Source organism: Oncorhynchus kisutch, linkage group LG19 (genome assembly GCF_002021735.2).
Source record: "Oncorhynchus kisutch isolate 150728-3 linkage group LG19, Okis_V2, whole genome shotgun sequence".
NCBI lineage: Eukaryota > Metazoa > Chordata > Actinopteri > Salmoniformes > Salmonidae > Oncorhynchus > Oncorhynchus kisutch.
The window spans coordinates 11,654,593-11,669,776 of NC_034192.2; the positions used below are offsets into that span (position 1 = coordinate 11,654,593).

The 15,184-nt window shown below is 45.3% G+C and overlaps 1 protein-coding gene across 1 annotated transcript in view; it reads left to right on the forward strand.

The window, feature by feature from the left end:
• The first annotated feature begins 4,565 nt into the window (after window positions 1–4,565).
• The window catches only part of LOC109864610 (cGMP-inhibited 3',5'-cyclic phosphodiesterase A), a 119,034-nt gene continuing 108,415 nt past the window's right edge, over window positions 4,566–15,184 (forward strand). The window contains exon 1 of the mRNA XM_031797888.1: window positions 4,566–6,165. Within this exon, the coding sequence (XP_031653748.1) occupies window positions 5,245–6,165 (921 nt within the window). The 5' untranslated portion in view covers window positions 4,566–5,244. The remainder of the gene's footprint in view (window positions 6,166–15,184) is intronic.

A 15,184-nucleotide genomic window follows, 5' to 3' on the forward strand; every position in this document is an offset into this window, starting at 1 on the left:
TCAGTTCTGTAGACACACAGGGGCTGCTGATGCTCATTCAGCAAGCTTACGACATAAGTAACTCTGGAGCAGGCAGTGTGTGTGTGTGTGTGTGTGTGTGTGTGTGTGTGTGTGTGTGTGTGTGTGTGTGTGTGTGTGTGTGTGTGTGTGTGTGTGTGTGTGTGTGTGTGTGTGTGTGTGTGTGTGTGTGGTGTGTATGAGAATCTGTGAATGTGAATGTATGTGTCAACTATAATGAGGAGAGGGGGGAGGAGAGGAGACCCATGGACATCAAAGGGACCCTGGTCATGTATACCTGGGAATCATCCACCTGGATATCTGCCATCAACATAATGATCTGCCCATGGGGTTGATTGAGTGCTGAAGTCCATTGTGAAACATTAGTGCTTTCTAAAAGTGGATCTTTTGTCTGGTTGATGAGTCATCAGTCAGGCCTATTGATCGAGGGGAGCGTGCTCTGCCCTGTTTGCCTGTTTAAAATGTTCACATTCATAGACTGTAGGCTACCCAGAGCGAGAGTGTACCAGGCCTTCCTCACCTCATAATGTGTTATATGACCCCGTGTGACCTTCAGTTCGACGAGCCAGTCTCTACACAACTAGCCTGGTTTCCTGAATGTTTCTGCTTAAACTAACAATGACTAAAGCCAACACGTGGATAAAGAAGTGGCATCCAGGCTACTAACTACACAGCATAGACCACATAGGAGATTTAGGTACGTAGCCTCAGGCCTCTGCTCCCAGGGTCCAACCTTTATTTAACTAGGCACGTCAGTTAAGAACAAATTCTTATTTACAAACACAGGTCAACCTCGTTATCAGGAACCATGGTTTAACTCAAACGTGATATGAACTCATTATTGACCCTTAATTTAAACCCTGTTATGGTTACGAATCGCTGTCGTTTGGGAAGGCAAAGAAATTCACCGGCCTTGTTTGGAAAAATATGGGATGTTTTTAGTAGCTTTTTGCTGCATGGATGGAGGAACCTGTATCCCCTCCAAATGCTACACTGTTCCCAGAAATGGGATGTTTGATTTGTTGATCCAGTTGGGCTGGTCGGAAAGGAGTTTGAACTTTGAGCTCTGGCTGATTAGTAGGGGATAATTAGGTTCAAAAGTGGGCTACTATGTGTATCATAACACACGGCTCATACGGTTTATTAGTAGAGTTGTACAGTCCCTCCTCTCCCCTCTTGTCCTCTCCTCTTATCTATCCTCCCCTGGCTTTTCCTTTTCGTTGCTCTCCTCCACTCTCTTCTAATTTCTTCTTCTCTTCTCCTTTCTTTTCTCTTCTTCTCTTCCTCTCTGACCGTCTCCTCTCTCCACTCCTTTGTTTTCCTGACACAGCTCCATCAATGCCTCCTCCACCCTCCTCTCCTCTCCCAGTAGTCTTCAGGGTGAGCCAGCTCCTCAGATTCCTTGATTCCCATTTGGCCACATGAGTGTGTCTAGAGAGGACAACATGAAGGACCGGGACTGAAGGTTAAGGATAGTTTATTATGCCAGCCTGTCCCCTGCCAAGACAGGATTCATGTCAGCACCACTGATGTACCAACAGTCAGAATTTAACCCGGTCCCAGGTTGGATTCTCAGCTCAGCCGCTGTATGTCCCACCTGTAATGGGTTTCAGAGTCACGGATTTGGCTCTGGGATACAGTCACAGAAAGGGCAGGATTATTTTTCAAAGCCCCAGTGCATAGCAGGGCATTGGCGGGAGTATCTTGTCTGAATGTTAAACACTCTGTCGCTGTATCTAGGCTTCTTACAGAGCAACAGGAGAAAGGTATTATTATATATTCAGAACCAGTCAAAAGTTTGGACACACCTACTCATTAAAGGGTTTTTCTTTATTTGTACTATTTTCTAAATTGCAGAATAATAGTGAAGACATCAAAACCATGAAATAACACACATGGAATCATGTAGTAACCAAAAAAGGGTTAAACAAATCAAAATATATTTTATATTTGAGATTCTTCAAAGTAGCCACCCTTTACCTTGATGACAGCTTTGCACACTCGTGACAGTCTTGTCTCATCGCTGCAACTCCCGTATGGACTCGGGAGAGGCGAAGGTTCGAGACACCACCTCCGAGACACGACCACACCAAGCCACACTGCTTCTTGACACACTGCTCGCTTAACCCGGAAGCCAGCCGCACCAATGTGTTGGAGGAAACACTGTACAGCCGGCGACCGAAGTCAGCGTGCATGCTCCAGTCATTCCACAAGGAGTCACTAGAGCGCGATGGGACAAGGACATCCCAGCGGACCAAACCTTCCCCTAACCCGGACGACACAGGACCAATTTTTTGCCGCCTCATGGGTCTCACGGTTGCGGCCGGCTGCGATACAGCCCGGGATCAATCCCGGATCTGTAGTGGCGCCTCTAGCACTGCGATGCAGTTCCTTAGAGTGCTGTGCCACTCTGGAGGCCCAGGAGAAAGGTTACATGGTCCAGCAGAGACAGACAGGGCCGTCCTGCCAAGGTTACAGAGACTGGTCCTACTTTGCAATACATTGACCTTGTATAGTAATAACGTTGTAATAATGTTATTCGGTATTACCATCTAGGCAACTCTTTTGGTTGGTTTGAAATGGATTTGTCCTACTGTGAAATGGAATTGGTCCTAATTGTGTTGAATGCTAGCTATTGTGTCTCATTAACAACAATGCTGCACCCTTTAAAAAGGGGTCTGCCCTCAGCACCATTGAGCAAAGCATGGCTAGACAGAGAGGAGCCATCTTTACAATAACATTGTAACACCTATTAACGTACAGTGTATTTTACAGTGTAGGTATGCATAACAAGACTGTCTATGAACCATAAACAGATGATTTCAGCCTTCGTGGTAGGGCTCCGATGTAACACTCATAAAACTAGGCGACCAAAAACACTCAGGGTAATCACAACATGTACAGAGGTTTGCCTGTGTGTGCACACCTCCTTGTATGTTCTGATCTGGAGTCAGTCACGTGTTTATTTTAGCTTGGGTACATTAGCGGTGGTCTCTGTTTGACACATCACACTCTCTTCATCTTGGACTGCTCGGCGCTGTTTGCTTTGAGAAAGGGTCCTTGCCATGTGAGATCCATCAGCTTAGGCCTATTCCGTTCTTTTGTCCAATAAACATGTTAAGGTTAAGTTGGAAAGCAGGGATTTTCCGTTCATTTTTAAACATCTTTTAGTGTTTTTGTATAACACCTGAGTGCCAATGTACAATGTTGCCTTTAAAACTAAGCAGGGTTGGTCCTGGTCGGTCCCTGGATGGGAGACCAGATGCTGCTGGAAGTGGTGTTGGAGGACCAGTAGGAGGCACTCTTTCCTCTGGTCTAGAAAAATATCCCAATGCCCCAGGGCAGGGATTGGGGACATTGCCCTGCGTAGGGTGCCGTCTTTTGGATGGGACGTTAAACTGGTGACCTGACTCTCGGTGGTCACTAAAGATTCCATGGCACCTATCATTAGAGTAGGGGTGTTAACCCTGGTGCCCTGGTTAAATTCCCATTCTGGCCCTCATACTGTATCATCATAGGCTCTTAATCATCCCCAGCTTCCAATTGGTTCATTCATCTCCCTTCCTCTGCCCTGTAACTATTCCCCAGGTTGTTGCTGTAAATGAGAATGTTTTCTCAGTCAAATTACCTGTTAAAATAAGGGTTCAATCAATAAATAAAACGTGCATGTAAGGTCATGCAATAACAAGGTACAATGTGACAACACAGAGCTGGTAGGGAGGGAGATTGTATGTGTGACCTCTACCTGTGGCTCACTGTAAACACAATCTCAAACACCTTTCCTCTCTGAATACACTGCTCCCAAAAGTTGTTCTATTCTACCAAAATATGTGAGGAGTTTATATTCCAAATCCAACTTGGGTCCCAAATGGCACTCATTCCCTATATAAAAGCACAATTTTTTACTATATAGGGAATAGGGTGCCATTTATGCCACTTCACAAACCTCAGATCCAGTCTTACATCAATCAAATGTATTTATAAAGCCCTTTTTACATCAGCCGATGTCACAAAGTGCTGTACAGAAACCCAGCCTAAAATCCCAAACAGCAAGCAATGCAGATGTAGAAGCAACATGTGAATTGCCCTTCAGTTGCACCTGCCTGGTCTTCTCTTTCATGACAATAGATTTGGCTTACCCTAAAATAATGAACACTGATAAGATCATAACAAGTGAAAGATAGCCTAATGGTTACCTTCTGAAGTTCATTCCTTTCATGAAATACGCTATGAGAGAAGAGGTGTACGTTGAGATCATCTTTTTAGGATATGGATTGGATGACGTAGCCCATGATGCAAGTCAGTTTAATATGCATTATTCAAGGTACATCTTCCATAGAAAAAAACGTGGGATCTTCTGCCAGCGGTTTCCAACTGCACTGGGAATCTCACGAGCCATTTTCTACTACCATGACATGGTATTTATTTTCAGCAGAGCATACAGAAAATGTTATAATTTAATTGATGTTCGTGGAAATAGGCCTAATTATTGCAATCATTATCATAATTATAATCAATACCATCACGATCATCATTGCTTTGTTTTGTGACGCCTTTCGAGCCACCGGACCAAGCCGGTGATCTATTTCATCTCCGTAAAGAAAAATATAAAAAAATACGGCAGGAAATCTCTATGTAAACATGGTTTACGTCCGCGCAGCAGTATGCCACGCTTCGGCAAACTCCGCTGCTGTTCCTTCAATAGGAGAGTAGTAGCCTAGCGTATGAAGAGCAGAAGAAACGTGAGGGAGAAATAACATCGAGAGAGAAACAGACGGAGCGGCACAAAGGAGAGAGGAGAGTGTTGTGCGAGAGGGCGATATAGAGGGAGATGAGAGGAGATGCAGGCAGTGGCCTAGATGTGCGAATAGCCAAGAGTTGCTCTTTCTGGTTCACTGGATGGAGGCTGCTCCCGCGCAGGGAGGACTATAGAAAATATGGGGATGTTTTACGCGGTTTGTTGAAGTCTACACAGTGAACCGTTACTTTTTTTTCAGTACGTTTGTTCGTTCATTCGTGTTCTGTATTTTTATGTAGCCTACATTGTGTGTTTTGGGGAGAAATGGGTCAATAATCTGGAAGCGCCCATGCAGTAGCGCACAGTCCCACACACTGCCGCGCGTTATGCCTCTCTCTGTCAAACATGGTATGAAAATGCACTGAGCCTTTTACATTTACACACGGCAAATATATAGTTCACGCCGCTTCCTTCGCTCCCCCTATGTGATGGCGATGGAAGTGGAAGCTGACAGCGGCAGAGGTATATCAAGGAGCGCTCATGAGAAATGCCCGCGGGCTGTGGAGCGCAACGGCTATGTGAAAACATGTGTCACCCCTCTGTATCAGGACGCAGGCTGCCAGTCTTGGCTGAGACTCGCAGAAATATGGAGTTCCCGGAGACTGTCGTCCGCAGTGTGTGTGGGCTCTGTATCGGTTATTCTCGCTTTGCTGGTCAGATTGGTTGACTGGGACGTGGAGCAGCAGAGTTGCGGCAGTAACATCGAGACTAACGGCGAGTCTGGATCTCTAGTTCATTTCGTGGCGAGCTGTGTGGTGGAACTGTTGTTGAACATATGGTACCTGGTGTCCCCTGTCTTCACTCTTGTATGTGCCTTCTTTTGGGTTGGCTTGTACCTGATCCGTTGCGGGGTGCTGATCCGGACCGCCGTGTTTCTGTTGGCAGTGTGTCACTTGGGCGAAGCCGCGGCGCAGTCTCTCCTGCACGGTGCGGAGGACCAGTTGCTGTCGTTTACCGCAACCGTGGTGGTTCTGTCCTGTCTAGCCAGCGGGGCGCTGATGGTGGTCAGGCTCGGACAGGGGGTTTCCGTCATCGTCTTCATCAGCATCATCAGGACTGTGTCTCTCATCTCCCTCAACAAGGTCCGGGCCAGCTGGAGACCCTACCTGGCGTACCTGGTAGGAGTGCTGGGGGTCCTGCTAGCGAGGTATGCTGACCGGCTCCTGACAGGCTCAGGGCCACTCGGGGCGGGTTGTTGCTACGTGACAGCGGGGAAGGAAGATAATATCATTCCCGTGTTTAAAAGGCGACGGAGGTCCAGTTCGGTGGTCTCTTCAGAGATGGCGCACAGTCACAGCAACAGCAAGTCCCACCGAAGGACCTCGCTCCCATGCATTCCACGGGAACAGGTAAAATATGAGCTATAATTTAAATGTTTGGCTTTTTTTTTAGGGCAAGGGAATGGCACAAAAATATGCCCACAATTAACGCATTGTGCACGAATGTATTATTATTATTATTGTTATTATTATAAGGCCTATTATTATTACATTAGACGGGTCATTCGAATTACTTTGCGGGATGCCTCAAAGCTCAGCTTCTTCTCCAACGCATATTCCTATAGGCTACTCTGAATATCGAACACGTGTGTTAACTTGTGCTGATTCTATCATGAGCACTTTATCTAAGCTATTAAAGGGAAATACTCTCAGCATGCACGTTCCAACCCCTTTTCCTTTTCCCGTTCTATTTTAAAGTTGGCCACTGTTCAAATGGCAAGTATGTGTTTGTGCTTTTGATAAACAACTGTATGCCACTGTCCAGTGGTCAGTATAGTGTATATACTGTCCTACCAGGGTGGGGAACCTGAGACAGAGTCAGGGCTGATAACCAGCCCTCAACCAGATAACCAGCCCTCAAACCCAGGCTTTTGTTTGACCTGGCTAGGTGGCTGTGGGTCGGAGGAAAGGCTTTCACGTCAGCTCACACCAATTTTAAAGGTTATCAGTAGTTAGAGACTGATATCAAACACATTTCCGCATGGTTTACTGTAATTTGTGTGCTTTTATACAGTAGTTACCGGGATTTGCATTCTCCAGACCGGCTTGAATGGGGCTTAAATGGATAAGAAATTAATCTTAAATGTGAAGGTACACATTCTAGAGTAGCTTTTTATTGTATTCAAGTGCATTTACTGACCTCGCCTATTGTTTTATTCAGCCTCGTGCTTTGTTTATTTTATGTCTAAGGACACTGTGTATCCTGAGAAGGGTTTCCTGTCTTTCAGGACAGATTTTGTTGGACTTTTAAAAATATCTCCCGATGTCTTTTCTCATCATTGAATTGCAATCCAAAGTTAGTACAGCTGCTATGTTTTAAATGCAGATGTACAAATTGTGTATCCTCCTCAGCGTGAAGGATGTGAATGAACACATCCATATGAAGCTGAGGTACTCTAGTATGTCAACCAGACCTGTGGGTAGTGTTCATTAATGCATCATCTCCACTGTGATTTCTTCAACAAAGTGAATCAACAACGACTGATCTCTGTCATACAACACCCTTCGCTCATAAATGTTGGATTTGGTGTCCCTGATCTTCAAGGGTAAACAACAGCTCTACCTCCTCCATACCCTTCTCAGCAGCCACTACTGTGTTGCCTCCCAGGGAAGTTACGCCCTCTAGTGATAGATTAGAATAAAACAAAAAATAAAAAGGTGTCCAAGTTGCGATAATATCCAAGCAGACGTTTTTGTGTTGGCAGAAGGCACGTCACACTATTAGAGATGGGATACTGGACACTCCAAAGGGTTTCAACTTTATTTGTCCCAGAGGGCAATTGGTTTGGCAGCAAAGGAGCATAAAAAACAACATTGAACATATAAAATCCACATGGATATCCACCAGGATTGTACTCTGGACTAGCACACTGTCTAAAGTCTCGACTATAATGACTTATTTTTAAGTAAGAGGCCCCGGCTGGCCCATATCTTCATACTGATGTTTATTGCAACGTGTTTAGGCCATGTGTTTTGGTGTTGACTGTTGAGTGACTTTGGGCACATCCCTTTTGGACTGTACATGGTGTTAGTGATGGGTCATCTGATCAAATCGTGTTCAGAGATGCTGACCAACCTCACTAACAACACACGACGACACAAGGTCTGACAAATTGTCCCCCTTTCTCTCAGAGCACTTGGTTACGGGGGCTTTGATTCTCAAGAGGCCTTGCAATTGGTCAGGGTGAGTGCTGTGCGGAGCGGCAGGCCAGGCAGCATGTCCTGTCCTCCACAGGCGTTTCCTTGACGTGAGTTGCGTGAGCCTCTTGAGAGAGAAGGCTAGCTACACCAGGAGAGGCTCGCTGGCTGGATCAGAACAGGTCTGTCTGTTAAACAAGGCCTGGTCGCCGGTCAGCAGAGTATGTGCTGTACAGTATGGGAAATGATCAAATGTCACCTATGATGGTAGGACATTATTCTGTATTCTCCATAGTGAACGGCTTTTTAGTGCAATACAAATGGAATAGGGTATAATTTTTGAAGCAGCCTTTAATTTTTCCTGTTTTGTGTGTGCGTGCGTGCTTGTGTGTGTGTGTGCGTGTGTGCTTGCATGTGTGTGTGTTTGTGTCTAGCTCTCCTCTGGGTGCAGGTCTCGCCCAACTCAGAGAAGCATAGATTTTCATAAACCTGCCCTCCTGCAGTATTTATGAGCCAGCCTCTGCTGACTGCCTGCCAGAATGTGTTCTTGCTTTACATTGCAGCATCCAGCAGCCCCAAGAATTCCTCCACTGCTACTTCGAACTTTCCTGTCACCATTGTTTTGCTCTCTGTAGCCATAATGTCAAGTTTACAATGTGTTTATAGATGTGTAAGGTAGGCTTTATGAACATTCAGTTCTTAGTAAATCATTACCATCTGTATAATATAGCATGTATAGTTTGAGGAAAACATTGTAATGTCAGATGAAACCGTTTCAGATAGATTACCGCTTCATAAATAGCTTTATAATGAATTTCTGGGGGATTTCTTAGAACGTTAGAGCACTTCTAATAACATATCATGATATAAATCTCTTTTTAGACAGTGTGAGTAGCTCTGCGGTAGCGCTGCAGTGGACTAGCTAGCTGCAAAAATGGTTTGTATTTCAGCAGAGGCTTCTAGAGGGATATGATTCGAGGAAATAGCCTGTTCTAGTGAGTTTGGGGCTGATTCAATCCAAACTTTGGCTCAGTAATAGAGAAGTTGTAAATTGGACATTTAAAAATGGCATTTTATATGAGATTAGTTTATGAATTGGTTCTCCTTCTCATTTTCCCTATCCACACACACAAGAGGACTGTATATTCTACAATGCCATACATTATAACAATGCTTCTGCTAAAATAGTTGAATGCTAGAAAAAGAGTTGGGGATCCAACAGTCCAAACAGTTCTGGATTTTGTTCAATTTTCGAACTGTATATTACCTAATTATCAAACGTCTAAATATTTCTATGCCACAGCGAGAGAGAGAGGGAATGACAGAGAGAGGGAGAGAAAGAGAGAGAAGGAGGGTGTGATTCAGTTAAATTTGAAGGAGAAAAGGGTGCAGCAAGAATCTATTTGAGGGAAACCCTATTCTCTCAATGACGCACATTCATTCCCACAGAGACCCGCCACATTACGCTCTGTGCCATAGATTCCTGAATTTCTGTGCCACTGATACAAGGTTAGTAGGCTGGACTATTCTATCTGCCCTCATAGGTTTAGACTATAGTCCCCAAAAGAGCCTAGATCATGTACAGATGTATGATCTTAATTTGATCACCCTGTTGCAGGAGAACTGCAATGTAAAGCTTATAGTGTATTTGAGGTTTAAAAAGGCTTCTGAAGTTTGTAATTCCCACTTTGAAATTTCAGACTTGATTTTCCCTTAAGAAAAATGTATCAACCCCTACAAAAATGTAGATGAATTATAATCCACATAATAATTCACATTTCCTGCTGCTGCAGGATTATTTTCATGCTGTAGCAAGATGGGTCAAATTAAGATCCTACATCTATACAAAAACAGATTAACTTGGAACCGGTTTGTACTTATCATGGTGGCTTGTTGTGTGTGTGTCGCAGCTAGGCCCCTAAACTCACAACCAAAATGAGGTTGGCCCAGCTTGTGTGTGTGCTTGTGTGTGTGTTGAGCATATTCCTCTACATGTTGTCATAGTGTACATTCACCTGTTTTCATCTTGTCGGAAGCAGAGAGGGTGTCATTTCCACCTGACGACGAGACATGTGGCATGTTGATTTTATTAGTCTGCCTAGCCCTCTCTGTTCAATTGAGCTTGTCTGTGTGTGAATGGACAGAGGGATCTTTTACGCACACTCACTCACACGCACACGCACACGCACACACTCACACACACACACACACACACACACACACACACACACACACACACACACACACACACACACACACACACACACACACACACACACACACACACACACACACACACACACACACACACACACGCGCACACAAGCTCAGCACGGCCAACCTTGTTTTGGTTGTGAGTGAGAGGGGCCTAGCTGCGACTGTGAGAGGGCGTCCGAGGAATGTGTAGCTTCAGCTGGATGATGGGGGTCCCCTGGCTGCCAAACCTCATTCATTTAATAAACCCAGCGCTGCACAGCGACCCGAGTCTCAGAGAACAGCACCACCAGAACACAGTCCTGAAGAGGAAGAGAGACAGAGAGGTTGAGGTAGGGAGGTACAGAGAGATGCAGGGGAAGAAGAGAGTGGGAGGCAGAAGCAACGAGAGAGAGGGGGAGATGCAGAGGCAGAAGAGAGGGAGCGACAAAGGAAGATGTAGATTGATAGACAGAGGCAGGGGTAAAGGGTAGGGGAGGTAGAGAAAGAGAAAGAGAGACGGAGAGCAAGCGAAGAGAGCCGTGCCCTCATGTCACCAGGTGTGCAGCACTTATGAAGAGAGAAAAAAAATGAATGGACTGCCTCATTCAAACCAGAGGTAGGTGGAGAAGGAGGGAGGGAGGAATGGAGGGAAGTGAGGAAGAGAAGGATGGGGATGGAGAGTGGTGAAAGACGTGAGAGAGATGGAGAGAAATGAAGGAGGGAGAACAGTTTCCTGCCAAGTCTACCAAATATGTCAGTCGGAACAGGACAACAGCCTAGCTGGCCTGTGAAACCTCACCACTGTTATTATAAACACACCACAGCACCGCTCTGCTCACTAAAACACTAACAGACACCACGTTCAAACACTAACACACACTCACTCCAAACACTAAAACATTTCTACAGTTTCTGCCGCGGCTGCCAAGACAGTGTCTCCTATATAGACAATGGTTATTTTCCATGTACTTGTTTTTTTCTATCCAGTACCTGAAGGTACATTAGGATTTGAGTTGCTTTCTCTTTCCATTCAATAGTGAAACATAGCAGATGCCTGTATAGTCTCACAGTAGCCTATGAAAAGCCAGTTTTGTGTCTGGAGTTAGAGACCAGAGTAATCCCAAAGAGAGATTCTGCCTCCGGTTGTCACCGTCTGACTTATCCTCCTCATTAGGAGTTCATTATCAGCCTCACGTCAACATCACTCACATGTGAAACAGGAGAGATGGGATGTGTCTGTATGCTTGCCTGGGCAGCCAAGCATATGCTCCATGTATGTTTTCATGCACGTTTATGTGTGTGTCCACTGGTTTGTCCACATACCGGTATGTGTGTGCCTATGCAAGGTGTGCCCGCATGTGGATGTGTTTGTGTGTTTGTGCATCTGTGTGCGTTTCTGAGAATTTGCATGTGTACATGTGTACCAGTGAGAGAGAGAGAGAGAGAGAAAGCTTGAGCCCCAACTCTAGCTGACTAGCTGTAGCTGTAGGGCTGCTAAGCCCACTGCTGAGAGGCAGCTTGTTATTTTAACCTGGACTGGCCCCTGCCCAGCTCCCTTCTCCCCCGCTCCCTGCTCCCTGCCCTCCCCCTCTCTCCCCTGCAACTCACTCCCTGCTCCCAACTTCCTACTCCCCTGACCCTGCTCTCGGCTAGCCTCTCCTCTCTCCCCTCAACGCGCTCTCCTCTCCCCTCTCCCCATATACAGAGTGGCTACCCTGCTGGCCAGCCATATGAGCCCCTGGCCCCAGACAAGGAGCGTACTGTTACCCACTCAATGGTGTGTTTTAGTTTGAAAATATGCCCAGGCAGATGGGGAGGGGGGGGAAGAAAGCCAGCCTTTAACAGAAACCAGGTCTGTACATCTGTCTGTTTGTCCGTCTGAAAACGAGTGAGAGCCAGGGGGAGCGAGGGAGAGGCTAGAGAAAAAAAGGTTGAAGGATTTTGGTGCAGGGTTTGTTTTCTCTGAGTCTATTTTAATTAGAGAGAGAAGTGGGCTAAATGCTGCCGTGCTACACAGCACAGTACAATGCCATGTTCAGGAGGAGAGGTGTGGAGGAGTCTCAGTCAGCATACGAGGAGGTGTACTGCTGCATGGTCAGATATTTTTGTTGAAAGAAGAGAAGTTTATTAAAATAATTATGTAAAGGGCATTTCTATCAGTTCATTGGAGAGAACAGACAGCCAATGTGATCAATTGTGTGAATTCGATTAATCAAGTGTAATGAGAAAATATTTCTCAAAATGTCTACAATAGCGTCCTGTTGTAAGAAATGGATGGCTCAAGCCCCTGTAGCAGCAGCAGGGGAGAACTGTCCTTGAGGAGCCTCCCAGATGACCACAGTCCTCATAAATCATGTATGAGTCCTCATAAACCATGGAGGAGTCCTCATAAACCATAGCTCCTGTCCACAGGTCATGTCACTGTGGTTGATTACCATGGCCTAGTTGAGCATGCAGCGTTACCGTGTTCGGTGTGTGTGGGTGTGTTTGAGAGATGAGTGTTTATAAATGTTCATACTGTTTAACCAGGTCCTTGTTGTAAAATATAATTATTTATCATTATTTCGCAATGGCTTACCTGTCCATATAAAGTTTGAAAAATTAACATTACAGATTGTTGTTGCACCAAGAGGGTTCCAGGCTAGCCCAATGCTTCTGCGCTGTCATCAGTCTGCTGGGCTGCAGTGTTTGCCCTCCCTGCCCCCTGCCTCCCTCCCTGCCTCCTCCAAGGCTCCACAGTGCCTGGTGCTGTGGTTGTCTATCAGATAATTGCCAGCATAATTGCATCACATGCAGCTGGTAGTGTTTTTCACTTCTATTACTCTCCTTGCTTGTGTAATGCTGCTTTTACGCACAACACAATGGAGACGTGCGCAATGCAGTGAATTGCACGAAGCCGTCTGTTCCTGGAGCCAAAGAGAGCCTGCTTCTAGGTTACACTAGGTAGGACCAGATCTTTATCCTGAGAAATGGGTCTGGGATTAGATAGGGACAGTAGGCTACTTGCCTGTTTCTGCTTAAGCCAAGAAGTTGTTGTCTTGTTTTGGCAAGGCAACAATGTACTAGTGTTGGATGCAGATGTCTTGGAACTATCAATGAGTCATAAGTTAGCTCAGCTTAGTATATGGATGAAGGGATACTGCACATGTTAAAAACATTGAATCGTATATAGGTCAACTTTGTGATGGAACGGAAGCTGTTTTGGACCTGGATATCTTTAAGGTCATGGGTTCTAACTATTTATGTAGAAGCAAAAGGGTATACGGTGCATTCAAAAAATATTCAGATCCCCTTGACTTTTTCCACATTTTGCTACATTACAGCCTTATTCTAAAATTGATTAGTTCCTTTCCCTCATCAATCTATACACAATACCCCATAATGACAAAGCAAAAACAGGTTTGAAGAAATTGCTGCTAATATATAAAAAAACAAGAAGCTGAAATATCACATTTACATAAGCGTTCAGACCCTTTACTCAGTACTTTATTGAAGCACCTTTGGCAGCGATTACAGCCTTGAGTCTTCTTGGGTATGATGCTACAAGCTTGATACACCTTTTTTGGGGGGGAGTTTGTCCCATTCTTCTCTGCAGATCCTCTCAAGCTTTGAAAGGTGGGATGGGGAGTGTCACTGCACAGCTATTTTCAGGTCTCTCCAGACCAAATCGGGTTCAAGTCTGGGCTCTGGCTGGGGCACTAAAGGACATTCAGAGACTTGTCCCAAAGCCACTCCTGCGTTGTCTCGGCTGTGTGCTTATGTTCGTTGTTCTGTTGGAAGGTGAACCTTCATCCAAGTCTGGGGTCCTGCTCTGCTCTGGAGCAGGTTTTCATCAAGGATCTCTCTGTACTTTGCTCCGTTCATCTTTCCCTCAATCCTGACTAGTCTCCCAGTTGCTGGCACTGAAAAACATCCCCACAGCGTGATGCGGCCACCACCATGCTTCACCGTAGGGATGGTGCCAGATTTCCTCCAGATGTGACGCTTGGCATTCAGGCCAAAGTGTTCAATCTTGGTTTCATCAGACCAGAGAATCTTGTTTCGCATGTCTGAGAGTTTTTAGGTGCCTTTTAGCAAATTCCAAGTGGGCTGTCATGTGCCTTTTACTGAGGAGAGGCTTCTGTCTGGCCACTCTACCATAAAGGCCTGATTGGTGGAGTGCTACAGAGATGGTTGTCCTTCTGGAAGATTCTCTTATCTCCACAGAGGAACTCTGGAGCTCTGTCAGAGTGACCATCGGGTTCCTGGTCACCTCTCTGACCAAGGCCCTTCTCCGATTACTCAGTTTGGCCAGGTGGCCAGCTCTAGGAAAAGTCTTAGTGGTTCCAAACTTCTTCCATTTCAATGCTGCAGAACATTTTTGGTACCCTTCCCCAGATCTGTGCCTATACACAATCCTGTCTCTGAGCCAAACTGACATTTCTTTCGACCTTATGGCTTGGTTTTTGTTCTGACATGCTCTGTCAACTGTGGGACCTTATATAAACAGGTGTGTGCCTTTCCAAATCATGTCCAATCAATAGAATTTTCCACAGGTGGACTCAGGTGTAGAAACATCTCAAGGATGATCATTAAATATATATTTTTTTATCCATTTTAAAATCAGGCTGTAATATAATAAAATGTTGAAAAGGGGAAGGGGTCTCAATACTTTCCGAATGCACTGTACAGTGCCTTCAGAATACAGGTCCGATTAATCAGCATGGCCGATAATTTAGGGCCGATTTAAAGTTTTCATAAAAATCGGTCATCTGCATTTTTGGACACCGATTATGGCCGATTACATTGCAATCCACAAGGAGACTGCATGGCAGGCTGACCACCTGTTACGCGAGTGCAGCAAGGAGCCAAGGTAAGTTGCTGGCTAGCATTAAACTTATCATATAAAAAACAATTAATCTTCACATAATCACTAGTTATATACACATGGTTGATGATATTACTAGTTTAACTAGCTTGTCCTACGTTGCTTATAATCAATGCGGTGCCTGTTAATTTATCATCAAATCACAGCCTATTTCGCCAAACGGGTGAT